The sequence below is a fragment of the Brassica oleracea genome, chromosome C5 (assembly GCF_000695525.1).
Source record: "Brassica oleracea var. oleracea cultivar TO1000 chromosome C5, BOL, whole genome shotgun sequence".
In the NCBI taxonomy this organism is placed as follows: domain Eukaryota; kingdom Viridiplantae; phylum Streptophyta; class Magnoliopsida; order Brassicales; family Brassicaceae; genus Brassica; species Brassica oleracea.
Window position 1 is genome coordinate 39824813 of NC_027752.1, and position 15695 is coordinate 39840507.

Here is a 15695-nt window from a genome sequence, read left to right on the forward strand (position 1 = left end):
TTGCGGGCTTAAAGTGAATTGTGGAGCGTATTGACCTTGGTCAATTTTTGAAAAGTTTAGATTTTCCGTTAACCATTTGGTTGTTAGGATGAGTTCGTTACGAAGAATTTATCATATGATTTCCGACTGTGGGTTATACGATAATTATTCTCTTAATAGTCTCACGACGTATTTAGACAAATCGTAGATTGTCGTTTAGCCGTTAAGTGATGGAGAGATGGTTTCTCAAACAGTTTGGCTTGGCGTGAGGGATGTGTTCACTCAGATAGCCAAGGATGTTGTGGGTGAAGGATTATACCATGATACTTTAACATTTAAGGTCATGTTACGATCGTCCTTAAAGGGGATGGCAAATATTGGTTTGGACTTTTAGTGAAAGGCGTAATTTGTCGAGGGCCAAAGAGCGCTTGTCGAGATTGCTAGGCCAAGTTTACTGGGGTTCCATGCTAATATGACCGATAGTCGTAGAAAACGATTCTCCGCTCTAGGTTTTAGTTATACGACGAATATTTCGTATAATGTGATCTATAGTCTTATGAAAATTGAGTCTTTTTTGCTTGAGGATGACGAAGCCCAAGAGGTTTGCTACATAACCAGTGTGGAGTCAGTGGCGGGATGACTGCCTTCTCGGATGTGACCGAGAGAAAAGAAAAGCAGAAGCCAGCGAGCCTCAGGGTTCTTCATAAAGCCTGTTATGTTAACTTTAGAAAGTTTCTTCGTAAGACTTGGTCTGATTGTATGAAGGATTTTTCGCGTAAGTAACGGGGACCGGTTTTATGAAGGTTGTAGATCGGTGATATGTATACATATGTTAAAGTAGCGTTATTTCTGTGGGTTTCACGAGAAACGTTTCTGCTGTGATTACCGAAGTTTATTTCATTACGATCTAGTTGCATAACGTTTTTCATAGGTTTTATGAGAGGATTCTCATGACACATTCGTTTCTGGAACGAATTGGTCAACCAGAGGTGGATCTAGCCACCATCGGAAGGAAAGCGTATCTTTGTGCACGATGCTACATCTATTCTCGATTTTTCTTCGTCACAAATGTCTTCCATGCTTTTCCGTGACTCACTTGGTACAACGGAAACTGAAAGAAATGCTTTGGTGATTAAAGATTTCTCGTAGAAATTTTTAAACAAAACTGGCTTTCTAAAACCGGAAAGGGCTTCAATACTTTGGCTAATCGTCGAGTTTCAGTTTGATATTGGTATACGCATGATTGCGACAAGAAATGATGTATAGTCTTTGAGATTATGTTCATGATCGTCTGGATATGTTGCTAGCGTGTAGACGAATTTTAGATTATCGTTTGCCTATTTGAGACGATTTTCTTTGACAAAATTGTTTTCTTGACGATTTGCAAAAGTTTTTTTTTTTGAAGTTTGGGAGTATACGAGTATAGTATACGTACCTACTCCCTTTTTTTTTTTTTACGAAAGAAAACAGTTGAACCGATACTTTGAAGGGTTGTGTACGTTTCTTCTTCTGAGGTTTGGAATGATCAATAATCCTGGACGATTTAAAGACGACGCTTGGACTGTGATTTGGTTTGTTTCCACGTTGACGACTTGGAATATGTCGGCTCCGAGAAAATTGCTAGAAATGAATTGGTTTTAAGACGACGTTCATGTCTCTAGTTTTTTCTCTCTTTAGGAAGCGAGCTTGATATGCGTGGCGATCGTTTCTCGATTTTCGAAGAGTTTAGATTGGTTTGAAAGATCTGGCTGAACAATTATGGAACGATATATCGAGACAAGAAAAATCGCCTAAGACTTAGTTCGCTAGACTATCCACCTAGGGATTACGTTCCGTAAAGTTCTATGGCAGTCTCAAAGGCGTTTTTATTTCTTAGTAATTTCCTACGAAAATTCCAGGTCTGATTTCAAAAATTTCAAGACGGAAATACCTTAGTTCTCTCGAAGACGCAGTTTTGTCTCTTCTCAGTTTTGCTTGCTTATTTCCCCTTCCTCTTCTCGTGTATGTTCGCCATTTAAGATATTGGTGTTTATCCTTTGAAACTTGACATTTATTTTCCGAACTTGACTGTTATTTTCTCCTTAGATACGACGTCAATTTTTATAAAAACGGTTCAACGTAATCGTATAGTTGAGGCAGCTATGGTGTTAAGTTAACCGTTGCCATTTTATACGATTAATCTGAATCCATGCGAGAAAATAAGTCTTTACGGGTTTTTTTTTATCGTAAAGGTAACTCCAATCAAAACGAAACAAGAGACATTTCGATCGAGATTTGAAGGAGAACACAAATATGGAGGTAAGGGCGAATAGGAGCAAGCGAAGGAGTTTAGACGAGTCTTACTTGTTTTCGTCGTAAAATCTGAACGGAAACTCCGATTGAGATGAAACGAAAAGCGTTTCAATGAGGATTCAAAAGAGAACCAAAAGGAGGACCATTCTGAGGCCTGACAGGTTGCTATGTAGCAAGTGAAGGTCTGAAAGGTCGCTACGTAGCGAGTGGAAGCAAGCCAAGAAGAGTCCTACTTGTTTTAGTCGTAAAATATAAACGGGAACTCCGATTGAGACGAAACGAAAAGCATTTCAATGAGGATTCAAAACAGAGCCCAAAGGAGGACATTTCTGAGGCCTGACAGGTCGCTATGTAGCGAGTGAAGGTCTGAAAGGTCGCTACTTAGCGAGTGGAACAAAGCCAAGAAGAGTCCTATTTGTTTTCGTCGTAAAATCTCAACGGAAACTCCGATTGAGACAAAACGAAAAGCGTTTCGATGAGGATTCAAAAGAGAACCCAAAGGAGGACATTTCTGAGGCCTTACAGGTCGCAACATAGTGAGTGGAGAGTTGGCTTGAGCTTGGTCGCTACATAGCGACCGAGCCGTGTGCGTGCTCGGTCGCTCGTAGCGACCGAGCTGTGTGCGTGCTTGGTTGCTACGTAGCAACCGAGATGTGTGAGTGCTCTGGCGCTACTTAGCAACCGAGATGTGTGAGTGCTCGGGCGCTACGTAGCGACCGAGCTGTGTGCGTGCTCGGTCGCTACTGTGTGCGTTCTCGGTCGCTACGTAGCGACCGAGCTGTGTGCGTGCTCGGTCGCTACTGTGTGCGTTCTCGGTCGCTACGTAGCGACCGAGCTGTGTGCGTGCTCGGTCGCTATGTAGCGACAGAGTTGTGTGCGTTCTCGGTCACAACGTAGCGACCGAGCTGTGTGCGTTCTCAGTCGCTACGTAGCGACCGAGCTGTGTGCGTGCTCGATCGCTACGTAGCGACCGAGCTGTGTTCGTGCTCGGTCACTACGTAGCGAACGAGCTTGGCTGGAGCTCGGTCGCTATGTAGAGACCGAGCCTTGTGCGTGCTCGGTCGCTACGTAGCGACCGAGCTTGGCTAGAGCTTGATCGCTACGTAGCGACCGAGCTGTGTAATCGATTTGCCGCGCTTACTTTTTCCGCGGTTAACCTAAAGGTTTTCTGCGGTTTTTGGGAGAACAAGTTTTACCCTTCCGAAAAGTTTTCGGAAAACGTGTTTTGGTAAAACCCTTACGCATTGAAACTTTTTTAGCTCGGAAATGAGCCAAACTTACGAGATTTGATAAATTTTATCATTTTCCTTTATGTTTAGACAGAGAAATCGCAAGCTCGTTTTGTAGCCCTTCCTGTTGGCGAAAAGTCGCGGCTAGTTTTTTTTCGTTTTTTTTAGGCACTATGGCGTTTGCGTAAGCGTTGGCCATAGGCGCAGTGGCGGATGAAGTTGTCTTACCAGCGTTGTTGCGAACTACGATTTAGTCTTTCGTATTTCCAGACATTGTTTTGATCAAGCATTTTGTGGCTGAGAGTTGTATTGATCCGTACCCCCCTCCTTCTAGCACCAAACTTTGGGAACCGAAATTCACACTGTCGATTTCCGTTTCAATAAGGAAAGTAGGAGAACCCTAATTTCCCAGAGGTCTCAAATATCTGCTAATACCACACGCTAAGCAATCAGAACACGAGGTAACAACGATAAAGTATATGAAATCGTAAAAAGAGAGCAAAAGGAGTTTTATTCCGAATTCGCGTATGAGCGTTACAACAAGGTAGAAGCCTCGGCTATGAGAGCTGTCGGCGAGATTCCTAGTTCGAACAACCTAAGACTGCAAAACCTAGTTGAGTCGCAGCTCGAAATAACAAAAACGGAATGTTGCCTAATTGCTTTAAGTGATAAGTTTGCTCTGAAAATTCTCCCCCCATGCCTCTCGCCTAAGACTCCTTATATACTCGCTCCTAGGTCGGTTTACGCTTTACCTCTTCTGCCATTAAGCCGTCATAGCATAAAAATGGAGATATTCCATTTTTTCTGATCTTCGTAATTATCTTCAAAATTTCGTATTTATCCGCGGAAACTTGAAATTTATCTTTTCTTGTGTACCAAACGTAAACCATCATGCGGCTTATGGGCTGTTGGTTAAGAAATCGTAAGTTGGGCCTCGAGTTATGTCTGAGGTCCCTTTGGGCCGTCTTCTGACTCGAAACGTTTATTACAGTTTTTTTCGATAAAGAACAAACTTTCCGCGGTTTTTACCGCAAAGTTTGATTGATTACTTAGAATGGCGGAAAACATGAAATGAGTTCGCTACAGTCTTCGGGAGATAGCATCATAGGGTAGACGAGAATGCATGGACTAGTGTCGTATTGACGTTTCGGAAGAGCTCGGTTGCTACGTAGCGACCGAACAGAACGCACGCTCGGTCACTATGTAGCGACCAAGCTTGGCTCGAGCTTGGTCGCTATGTAGCGACCGAGCGGGACGGACGCAGCGACCGAGCTTGGCTCGAGCTCGGTCGGTCGCTCGGTCACTACGTAGCGACCGAGCTTGGCTCGAGCTCGGTCGCTGCGTAGCAAGCGAATAGCATGCATGTACGGTAGTTGCGTAATGACCGAGCTTGGTTTGTCCGTGTTCCGATCGTCATACTCGAACCCATCCGTAGCCGGTTTGGGTATGTTTCTGACGGCTTATGTTTGATCCAAATAGAATTCGAATGAAGCTTTATTTCAAGAACATACGTTGTGACGTTCTCTTGGCCGAGCACGATTTGTTGCAGAAAGACATACTTGTATTTTGCGGAGATTTGGACGTTAACTTCGTCGTAACCGTTTTTGACCCCAACATTTATTTTTCGTAAAAACCTTCATGCCGATTTTTACGGACTTTCAGACATTGATTATGTCATGACCGATTTTGATCCCAATACGTCCCGCACTATCTATTACTTTGGTCCCCATTCACATATTGTTTTGAACCACTTCTTTTAGACGAACCGCTCTTGTCCCGTAGTATGTGTTTTGTTAGCATAAACCGCCTTTAAACCGCACCGCACTATTTTATCCGCTTGTCCCGCACCGGTCAAACTACTGTTACCATTCGGAGCTTTAATGCAGCTGAAACAGTGTTCTAAAATGTGTGATACGCTCGTTGTGAAGTGATCCATCGTCTAGCGTATAGCCGTATATGCAGACACTTAAACGGAGTCTAAGCGGACATAATAGATATATAACTTATGATGATTAATATGAAAATAAAAATATTAATGGTAAATAAATATAAGGCTTTCAATAGTAAAGTATTTAAAGATTTTGCTTATTTCATATTTGAATTTGCACATTATCCAGCCATACCAAAATCCTTGAATGATATTTTTTTGCAGGATTTGAAAAAACAAATTTGCTGTAAGAAATAACTGATCGTATATTGCAACTATTCTAATTAACACTATAAATTATAAAAAGATTCCACTCAGCATTTAACACTGCTAATGAGACTGCATACCAACAAATATACTTATAAGACCATGTACAAAGGAGTTGATAAAGAAAAGAAGATCATATACAAAGGTTTCAACATCCTTCCCATATTCAACACTATATTTTTCACCTTTTAACATTCTACATCATATTTTCTCTCTTCTACCACATTTAGTCAACATTCATTTCATTCTAAACCTCTACAATATTTTGTTTTAAAAAATTCAACACTCTACCCTACAACTTTTAATTTATATTTTTATTTTTACAACATAATAAATACATATTTATAATTTTATTATAATTAACCTAAAAAACTAAAACAACATCTTACTTAACTTACTTTTTAATAATACAAAAATTAATACTATTTAAAAAAAATTAAGAACATCTTCATTTTTAAGTTATATATTTCCCTAATTTTATTTTCAAAAGTAGAAAACTTAATATTATTAAAACAAATAAAATTAAGAAACTTGAAATACATACGATACAAACACACATTATTAAGAAATTTTAAACATGCACAAAATAAAAATACATAACTTAAATAGTACAATAGACTCACTTCACAAACAATAAAACTCTTAAAGCACACACATAAATTTAAATTATTTTAACCATGAAACATTCCAAATTTTGTCCATATGTATTTGACTAGATCTGATTACAATTCGTACATTTGAATCACATAATTCAGATCTAGCACACACATGATTTGCAAATGCTGGTAGCACCTCAGTAGAAAATGGTTATGGTGTACTCGAACCACTTGCCTCAGATGCTGAGCATATGTATCTCATTCATCCTCAACAATCATAATATGCAATATGATACATGATCACATGATGATAGCCATATCCGATATTTCCCACATGCGAGATGGTTCACGAATTATTTTAAATCGAGCCTGTAACACTCCAAATGCACGCTCGATGTCCTTCCGACACCCTTCTTGATATTTTGCAAATAACTTGTCTGGTTCACTTTGAGGAAGTCATATGGATTTGATGAAAGTTGGATAAGAAGGATAGATACCATCAGCTAGATAGTATGTCATGTCATATGGATGTTGGTTTACAAAAAAAAAAATCACTCTTGGAGTATTACCTTGTTCAACATCATCAAACACCGGAGAACGATCTAAAACATTTACATCGTTTAATGTTCCCGGACATCCAAAAAATGCATGCCAAATCTATATATCATGAGATGCAACTGCTTCAAGTATAACAGTAGTGGTTCTCTTATCTCTCCGAGTAAACTGACATTCCAATGCTGGTGGACAATTTTTCAATTTTCAATGCATGCAATCAATACTCCCGATCATCCCTGAAAATCCCCCCATCCCACTGACATGCAAATTTTTTGCAAGTCATCTTCAGTTGGAGCTCTGAGATACTTTTGCTCATACAACCGTATGATTCCCTTACAAAATCGACGCAAGCACTCCAATGATGTATGTTGGACCCAATTTCGGTCAACTAGGTAAATAGGCCTAAATGACTTGGGCCACACGACCAACGAAGAAGCCCGACCCGACTCCGACGAGCAAGAAGAGATCAATTCAAGGAGCCGGAGATCGCAGAGCGGTTGTGGAGATTGCAGAGTCTACCCACTATAAGAAGAGATCGATGGACACAAAGAAAGGACACGTTGAAAATCCTAGAGAGATCTACACCTATACTCCGGCCTTGTTTTGACCTAGCTTTAAGTATGTTCTCTTGTCGATCTCATTTGTAACGTTCGATCTCATTTCATTAATTGTATTCGACCTTGTTCATCAATAAAATCCATCATTGCCTACTGGAATCTGATTACATCGTTATTTTTTAAAGATATCGTTGCCTACATCATCTTTTCTTCCATATATTAAACTCTCGGTCACTATCAAATACTTCATGTAGATTTTAGGATCTACAATGTAGTACCTCCGATTTTGATATATTCGTCGATCGCATCGGCAACAACACCATACGCTAACATTCGCATGGCAGTACAACATTTTGCTAATGGATAAATGCCTTCTTTATTAGCTGTGTCGACTCTTTGGTGAAATAGTTGTCACTGCTTGATAGGTCTCAAACGATCCGAAGAAAAACATATTTTCGCATCCGGAATCGATGACGAAACATTTGTTCATCATATGTAGGTTGATTGGCAATGTAGTCATCAATCAGCATTTGATTCACTGCTACATGATCTCTCTTTAAGTGTTTTCTCTTGCTACGAGATGCATAGTATTCCTCAATTATTTCTGGCACTATCTGAACCGGTTTACGATATACCTCTCTTCAAGCTCACACTGTTTTTGTAAGATTCAATATCAATAATATCAAAAGGAAATTCTGATGGATCCATTGATATTTTTAGTAAGATGAAATTTTTGTTATTGGTACATCTATAGAAAAATGAGTTTCCATTTATAAAAAAAACTGAGTGGCTGGAAATTATGGATTCCAAACAAACATTCAATTGGCATAAATAATAGATAACGATTGGATTCTCTTACAAAATCAAAAAGTCACGGATTACATAAAAACAAAAATTATTAAAGTAAAAAAGGACACACATTATTAAAGACGAAAAAAACAAACAAACATTATTAAAGAAGAAAAAAACAAACACACATTATTAAAAAAAAAACAAACAAAAATTATTGAAGAAAAAAACACATACACACATTATTAAACAAACGAACATTAAAAATAAAATAAAAAACAAACAGACATTATTAAAATACAAACTTAAACTTAACATCAATTAATTTCCAAATAGATCGTGGCTCAACTTCTCTAACAGCTGTTTGTTTTTGTCATCAAGATGTTCTTTTTCACTTAGCTTCAAAACATCTTTTTTTTTTCAGTCTTTTCTTTCATCAATTAATTTGCCTCCTCTTGTCTCTTGGCTATTTTGTCCAGTCGCTGTAATTCTTGCTCTTTGTATTGTTTGTATTCATTCCACTCTTCGTTGACCACTTCTAAAGTTGTGCCTTTGCTTTTCTTTTTGCCTTTTTTTTTGCTGCCTCTCTCCCCATTGGACGAGCACTGGATCCTACGGAGTTTAATCCTACAGAGTTCGAATCACTGGCATCACTATCTCGGGATCTCTTAGATATTCTACTTGTAGAGCCAATATTTCCTCCTATTTGACTATCATAACGCGGTTGATGACGAACAACAAGTCACTCCGACATTACATTGAAATGTTCATTCTTACCACCTAAATATAATTTGTGCGCCTTTGCCAATACATCATTCTCCGACCATCTGCTTTGTTACATATAGTTGAAATGATTTCTTCATGAAGCTCCATCATGGGGAGGATCAAATGAGCAATGCTCATTACAGTACTCAGAAATTTTACTCCAGTATGCTTCGCTTTTCTGGTTCTTGCCAACAATGATGTATGTTACATATTTAATCCATCCACTAAGTAGCACCAAATTTTGATCGTTGATCCACGTAGGGCTTCTACGGCAAGCTTGAGCTGATTCATCTGCATTTGCGTTGGGAATGGGTTCTCTAGCACCAATCATGCCACCAAGAGCTATTTGGGTAGAAAATTTGGGAAATTCCGTTGCTCTCGGAACATTTTCATCACCCGCTGGAGTAGAAGAAAGTGGAGGTGTTTGAGAAAAATAGTGCATCATTGATACGTAATTTAGAGGATAATTCGGAACAGATGATGGCATGTAGAAATTTAGTGAGAAACCATAATTTGGTATATTTTGGGGTTGGTTGGAAGTTTGGTTTTGAAATTGATAATTGTTGGGATTTTGGAATTTAAACGGAAAATTAGAAGAGTTTTGGGTGTTGAAAGGATTATTATTGAGATCCATTTAACAAAAAAAAAAGGTTTAAAACACTAAAATAGTTGATTATAATGAAAATGATGTTTTGTTTTCTGTATCCAAACGAAACGAGAGTAGTCTCTATTTATAGATAAAAAAACCTTGAATTTTTATATAAATTTTTTTAATAGTTTTATTATAAAATAAACGGGTTCGAATTATTGTGTGAGGATAAAAATCAAAGGAAATCTGCACAGCCAATGAGAGCACATCATTTAAATTTTATTCTGAACTAAAAAAAAATGTGTAACCCCGCACGCGTGCGTGCACGCCCTCAACATTTCTATCCACTCACGGCACGACATATAGCTTCGGTGGACCACAATTTTTTTTCAACCTTTGAAACATTCCAACGCCTGTTGAACATATGTAGATTAGCACATAAATTCAACACCCTCACGGCATACTCTTCAACCGGTGAAAGTGGGTTTTAACACTCTCATTATGGGTAGTCTAAGTATTATATAATTTTTAACTTGATCTAGCTGACATGGGTAGCCGACAAAAAAAAGTATTATATAATTTTTAAAAACAAAACATACATGTCCAGATAGACATGTCAAAATGGGGCAACTAGCTCGTCGGCGACAAGGAAGAAGAACCCTAAGACCAAATCCCTTTCTCCGGTCCGGCCGTTGCCGGAGCCGGAGGTCTCCTCTTTCCCTTATTCTCCTTTTTCCTTTGCTCTTTTCCTCCCTGTTCTCTTCTAGATCGACATACTTGCAGTTCTGGATTTGTTTGAGACTTAACCAAAGATGCGATTAGTCTTGACGGCTCTTGGTTTCTGACTTCTCTAGAGCATCGGTGAGATCAGTGGGAGCATCGGTGAGATCAGTGAGGCTATGGGTGAGGAGAGAGTCGGCTTTTAGAGTTGAGGGAAGAACCAGATCTTTTTTTTCATTTTCAGATCTATGGTGACTCCCTCAGGGCGATGGCGCGTGGACCGGTAAGACGTCTCCTCCACTTTAGTTCTCTTTCCTGATGCGGCGGCAGTGAGATTCTCCGAGAAAAGGATGGAAGTTGATTGAGAAGCGTTAGATGTGAGAACTCATTACTTTGGAGGAGTGGTTTAATCGTGGTGGATAGTGTTGTCTCCTCCGGTTCTCAGAGACTCGCCACAAAGACTCACGCTGTTGGAGTCGACAGTCAGAGGAGTGAGCTTTGCTGGTGTTCGTGGTGAAGCTCAGCATCCCAGCACTGGCGACAATTCCATTTCAGTCCGGTGAGTAGAACATTACCGCTGGAAACTTGGGTTAGTGGTCTCATTGTTATCGCTAAGGCTCGCTCTTTCTAGTCGGACTTGTATGGTCTATTTTGTGTATGGGGTTTGTGATGATGTTCGCTGATGCCTTGTTCTCAGTTCAAAATGGGTTGTGCGTGGAATCTGTGGATACATGGTGCATGTGCACCTGTTGCATTCGTATTGCATGACCAATGGGTTGGCTTGGATTGGAAATCTTTGGCTAGTGAGTGTTGTTGTTGGTTCTCTTTTGATTAGAATTTTGGGGCCTGGCAGCCGTTATGACAATTTCAGTTGCAGAATTCTCTTTCAGTTGGCGGTTTTGTGATTTCTCCTTGATGTGATCTGTTCTCGAATGCATTTGTTATGGGAATAAATCGACGAGGCTTGTTTGTGTGAAGGTGTTTGGGAGGCTTCTATCTAGGTCTTAAGTGACGTCAGAGAGTGCGTTCAAACCGTATCCGAAAGTTGATTGGATCGTGAAGCGGTCTTACTTGTCGGGTTGTGAAGTCTTGGTTATTGGTAACTAGTGCGATCATATCGTTCGGCAGGCTATAGGCGGCAGCGATAGATCCAAGTTGAGAAGACTGAGAGCCTTCGGGTTTTGAAGCGGAGGGAATCGTCAGTTGGCCGAGGGCAACTTCGATTTGTCCAGATCACTGCGATTGCTATATTGGGAGGGAGGTCATCTGCACTGAAATGTTATAGGTTTGTCGGTAGATGTTTTCGTTTGTGGTATTCTAGGTTTGGGTGATAGGTTTTTTACCCGTAGTTGTTTGAGTCTGTAAGCTACCCCGTTGTGGGCTCAAGCTGCTCCGTTGTGGGTTCAAGTTTCTTTTCCTTTGGCTTTAGTTTCTAGGGAGTTCATGATATCTGCGAGCTTTTGTAACAAACTTGAAGTATTTCACTTATTTTTCAGACGGAAAAAAAAAAGACATGTCAAAATGGGTATAAATTAGTGGATCAATCCAAACCAAACCAATACATTAGAATTTAATGAGTCAAGAAATTGGATATTATTGGATAATTGGGTAAAATGGAAAAATGGATTTCATGAGTTGGTTAAAATGGTATGGACTGATACGAGTTAATGAATAGCCCAAACCAAACCATTCCTCTTTAATTCAATTAGTTTTCTTCTTCGTGCGATTAAAAAAAAGGCGGCGAAAGCTCCGGCGATTTCACCTTCTTCCACTGCGACTCTCTTGTTAAGCTTAGGCGGCAAACCTCTCGATCACCCTCTTCGGCTGCGACCCTCTCGAAGGTCTCATTCCTTCATCTAGGAGGCTCGATCTCATCTCCATCTGCGCTATCTCGTCATCGAAGGGTTTCTTTCAGGTGATCCATGGTTTTCGTTGTGGGTTTTACTGTATCGTAGAGCTTATGTTTTTAGAGAAAGCTCTGATTCTCTTCTTGCTTTTATCTGATCTGAGCTCTGTATGCTGTGTATGTTGGTTTAGGAGCAATGTTCTTTATTAGGAGTTTTTGGTTGTTTTGGTCGATGAGAACTAACATGTTTGAGTATCTAAAACTGATTTGGTCTTACATTATTTCAGTGTCTAAAAGTGAAGGAAAATGATGAAGAATGTTTTCCAAATGGTGGAGCTAATGGTGGACAATCATCAAGTTCATTTAAGTTTCAAATGATCTTTGATTACTTCTCTTTAAATGATACAGGATCTGTTCGATTTAGATGATGTTCCAGAAGGAAAGTCAGCTTTGGATATGTACTTAGAGGATCCAAAGTTAGATATGAGGAGCCATCCTAATTTGAAAGTTCTGCAGTATTGGAAAGAAAATAGATATAGCTTTGGCCCTCTGACATATATGGCAATGGATGTGCTTAGGATTCCTATAACTGCAGTGGCTTCTGAATCTTCGTTTAGTATTTGTTCTCAGGTTATAAGCAAGTATCAAATTAGACTGTTGCCTAGTAATGTTCAGGCTCTATTGTGTACACGTTCTTGGATACATGGTTACCTACTTGATGATGAAGGTAAAAGTATTTTGTCTGTTGATTAGCATGATTTATTTGCTGTGAATTGAGATGAATTTAACAGTTCAATTGTATTGCAGATAATGGCGAAGGTGAGATGGTTATTATTCGAGCAAGCCCAAATGGAGTAGAAGAATCTGGAAGCAGCCAAAGAACTGAGAACCTTCAATCCAATCCATAATTAACCTCAACGTCTTCCACCGGTGAGAACTGAGAACCTTCAATCCAAACATTGTAAACTTGAGGTCTTACAAGCCCTCAAAGTATTATTTTTTAGCTTATAGATAGATTGAGTTTGATGGAACTGTTGTAGACTTGTAGTTTGTCGCTGGTTTGTGTGTTTTATGGTGTGCTCGAGCTTGAGTCTTCCATTAAACTTAGGGAAGTTTAGCTTCTACCTTTAGCTAAACTTTAGAAGCTTGAACCTTTAGCTTCTATGACCTTATTTGTATGAAAGTTACTTAGTTAATCATCGCTTTAGTTTTCAGGTCTTAGTGTATTGTGAAACTTGATCATCGTTTTAGCTTCTATGACATTTTTTCTCTTACAAGCGCTAAAGTGTTGTTCCTTCCACTAGATTCATTAAGTTTTGATGAAGCTCTTGTACTTTAGCTTATATTACCTTGTTGTTTTCTGATAGTATCTTAGCTGTGTGCTCAGATCTTTGTAGCTATTTACAACAGTCCAAGACAGTTTTTTTGAGCTTTTGCAAGTTGATTCACTCTGAGCTCATTTCATGTTTCAGGCACTTGTAAGGAAGAGAATGGTTCTGTCAGTACGAAGAGATTCGTAAGCTTTTACGTTGGTGACGAAGAGGAGAGTCTTAAGAGTCTTTTATAAATCTATGTGTTAGTTATGAAGCATTGCGTCCTCCTTTACTCTACTCTACTCTATGAGTATTCGAGAAGGAAGAAAAGCAGTCAGCAGAAGGCGACAAATGAGGAGCGTGACGTGGCACAGGAAGGCCACTTGAGTAGTACGGTTATGAGGAATAAGGGAATAAAGAGGGTGAGCTGGAGATTGGCACCAACAGCCCACGTGATATGTTTGCTACCTAGGAACCTTTTATATATATGAGAGAAGCATGTATTGAGAGAGCCATCTATAGATTGGATCATAATTGTATGAGGGAGAGAGAGACCCTAAGATACTCTCTGGCTTGTATTTCGATCCGTTAACAAATCAATACAAATATCTTTTCTTTCTAAAGTATCTCATAACACTATGCTTTAGTTTTTAATTTCATGAAACTGCTGAGAATATGAAAATATTATTGTGAAACATGCATTTTATACAATTTTCTCCATTGTATTAAATTTTATGATTTTTAATTTATAAATTATAGAGAACAAAAAAGGTTATATGAGTTATGGTATTATTGTTTAATATTGTTACTATATAATACTAGTGAATCAACTCATTAAAACCACTAACTCATTAATCTAAATGAATTAGAAACTAAACCAAAGCATTAGGTAAATGGTTTGGGTTGAACGATAACAAATAGAACACTGGATTTATTTGGATATGGTTTGGTTTGGATTAGTTTACCCATTTTGACAACTCTATGTCCAGAGAAGACAAAGTGAGGGTGTCAGGGCTTTGTAGCCAGAGAAGACAATGAATCAAACGTGAATTCTTAATTATGGGTTACAATTTTTAAAACTTTGGTTAAACTATATAGTTTTATGTTTTTCAGTTTTTGACTCAACTTCAATTAATTATGTAACTACATATTTTTGAGCAAAAAAAATATTGTAAACATATAGACGGCACGTATGTGCGCACTATTCGCCATATATACGTCCGTTTTTTAACATTTTTTTTTTATTATTTGAGGAGCATTATATATAAATAACTTTTACTTTATGTGTTTATTACATGTGTGTCATTTTTTATGTGTCAGCACCAGAAGCTTTCTCACCTCATATATTTAAAAACCCTTTCTTAACTAGACTAATTACAAAATTTGTCATTGCTCATTACATTAAAAAGAGGGTATATACTATAAGCTTATTGCCTCACAAAAAAAATTAAGCCGCGCCCTGCTTGCTACGCTTCAATTAGAAACGCTTGCATCTTTAAATATGTAGAGATTTTATTGCCATAACCTGAGATTCTTCCTAATGATCGATTTCAATATGGCAATTCGTTATATAGCCTGACTTAAGCCAACTTGCTACGCATCTTTATATAGCAATTCGTTATATAGCATGACTTAAATATTAATGCATTTCTATACAGTTAGACTACATAAAATCCATTGTGTACGTATGTATCTACATATCTACTTATATATATGTTGCTGCAACTCTTCTCCGTAATAGATAAATATACCAATCACAATCGCAAAGTTCAAGAATTATTACATAATCGCAAAATCTTATAGATATATACGTACACTTTTTTTGGTTTAGTTATGGTATTTACGTACATTGAATAGCCGTACATAGATTTAGTGGCATTGATTTGGTTAATTTAAGTTAAAAACCAACTTTGAATTGTCAACCACGACAAATTTAGAATGGAATGTGATTGTCACTGATTGATTTTTACATTTAATTTGATTGACCAGCACCACATTAGTTTCCTATAATACAACAATCAAATAGTGTACGATAAGGAACAAAGGAAGTAATATATTCAGATTTCGATTTGGAATACGAAATCTGATTGTAGCAATTAATGATATCGAGTATACCCTAGACCTAGGCGCCTTGCATATATAAATACTAGGCCTTATATATACATATCCTCACCATTCTCTCCTTCTCAAAACATCGATCTTTACCACTACGTTCTAGCATTCACGACCGTCATGCCATTGTTTAACCATCAAGTTTTAATTTATTTTTGT

The 15695-nt window shown here is 38.4% G+C and overlaps 1 protein-coding gene and 1 long non-coding RNA gene across 2 annotated transcripts in view; one reads left to right on the top strand and one right to left on the bottom strand.

Moving 5' to 3' along the window:
• Positions 1-9401, bottom strand: part of LOC106292293 — a 15470-nt gene extending 6069 nt beyond the window's left edge. Inside the window, exon 1 of the mRNA XM_013727895.1 lies at positions 9116-9401. Coding sequence (XP_013583349.1) covers positions 9116-9401 — 286 coding nt within the window. The remainder of the gene's footprint in view (positions 1-9115) is intronic.
• Positions 9402-11952: 2551 nt separating this feature from the next.
• On the top strand, positions 11953-14043 carry LOC106293088. Its single transcript, XR_001260350.1, has 4 exons — positions 11953-12180; positions 12399-12838; positions 12919-13041; positions 13584-14043. It is a non-coding gene; the product is annotated as an uncharacterized LOC106293088 (long non-coding RNA).
• Positions 14044-15695: the final 1652 nt, after the last annotated feature.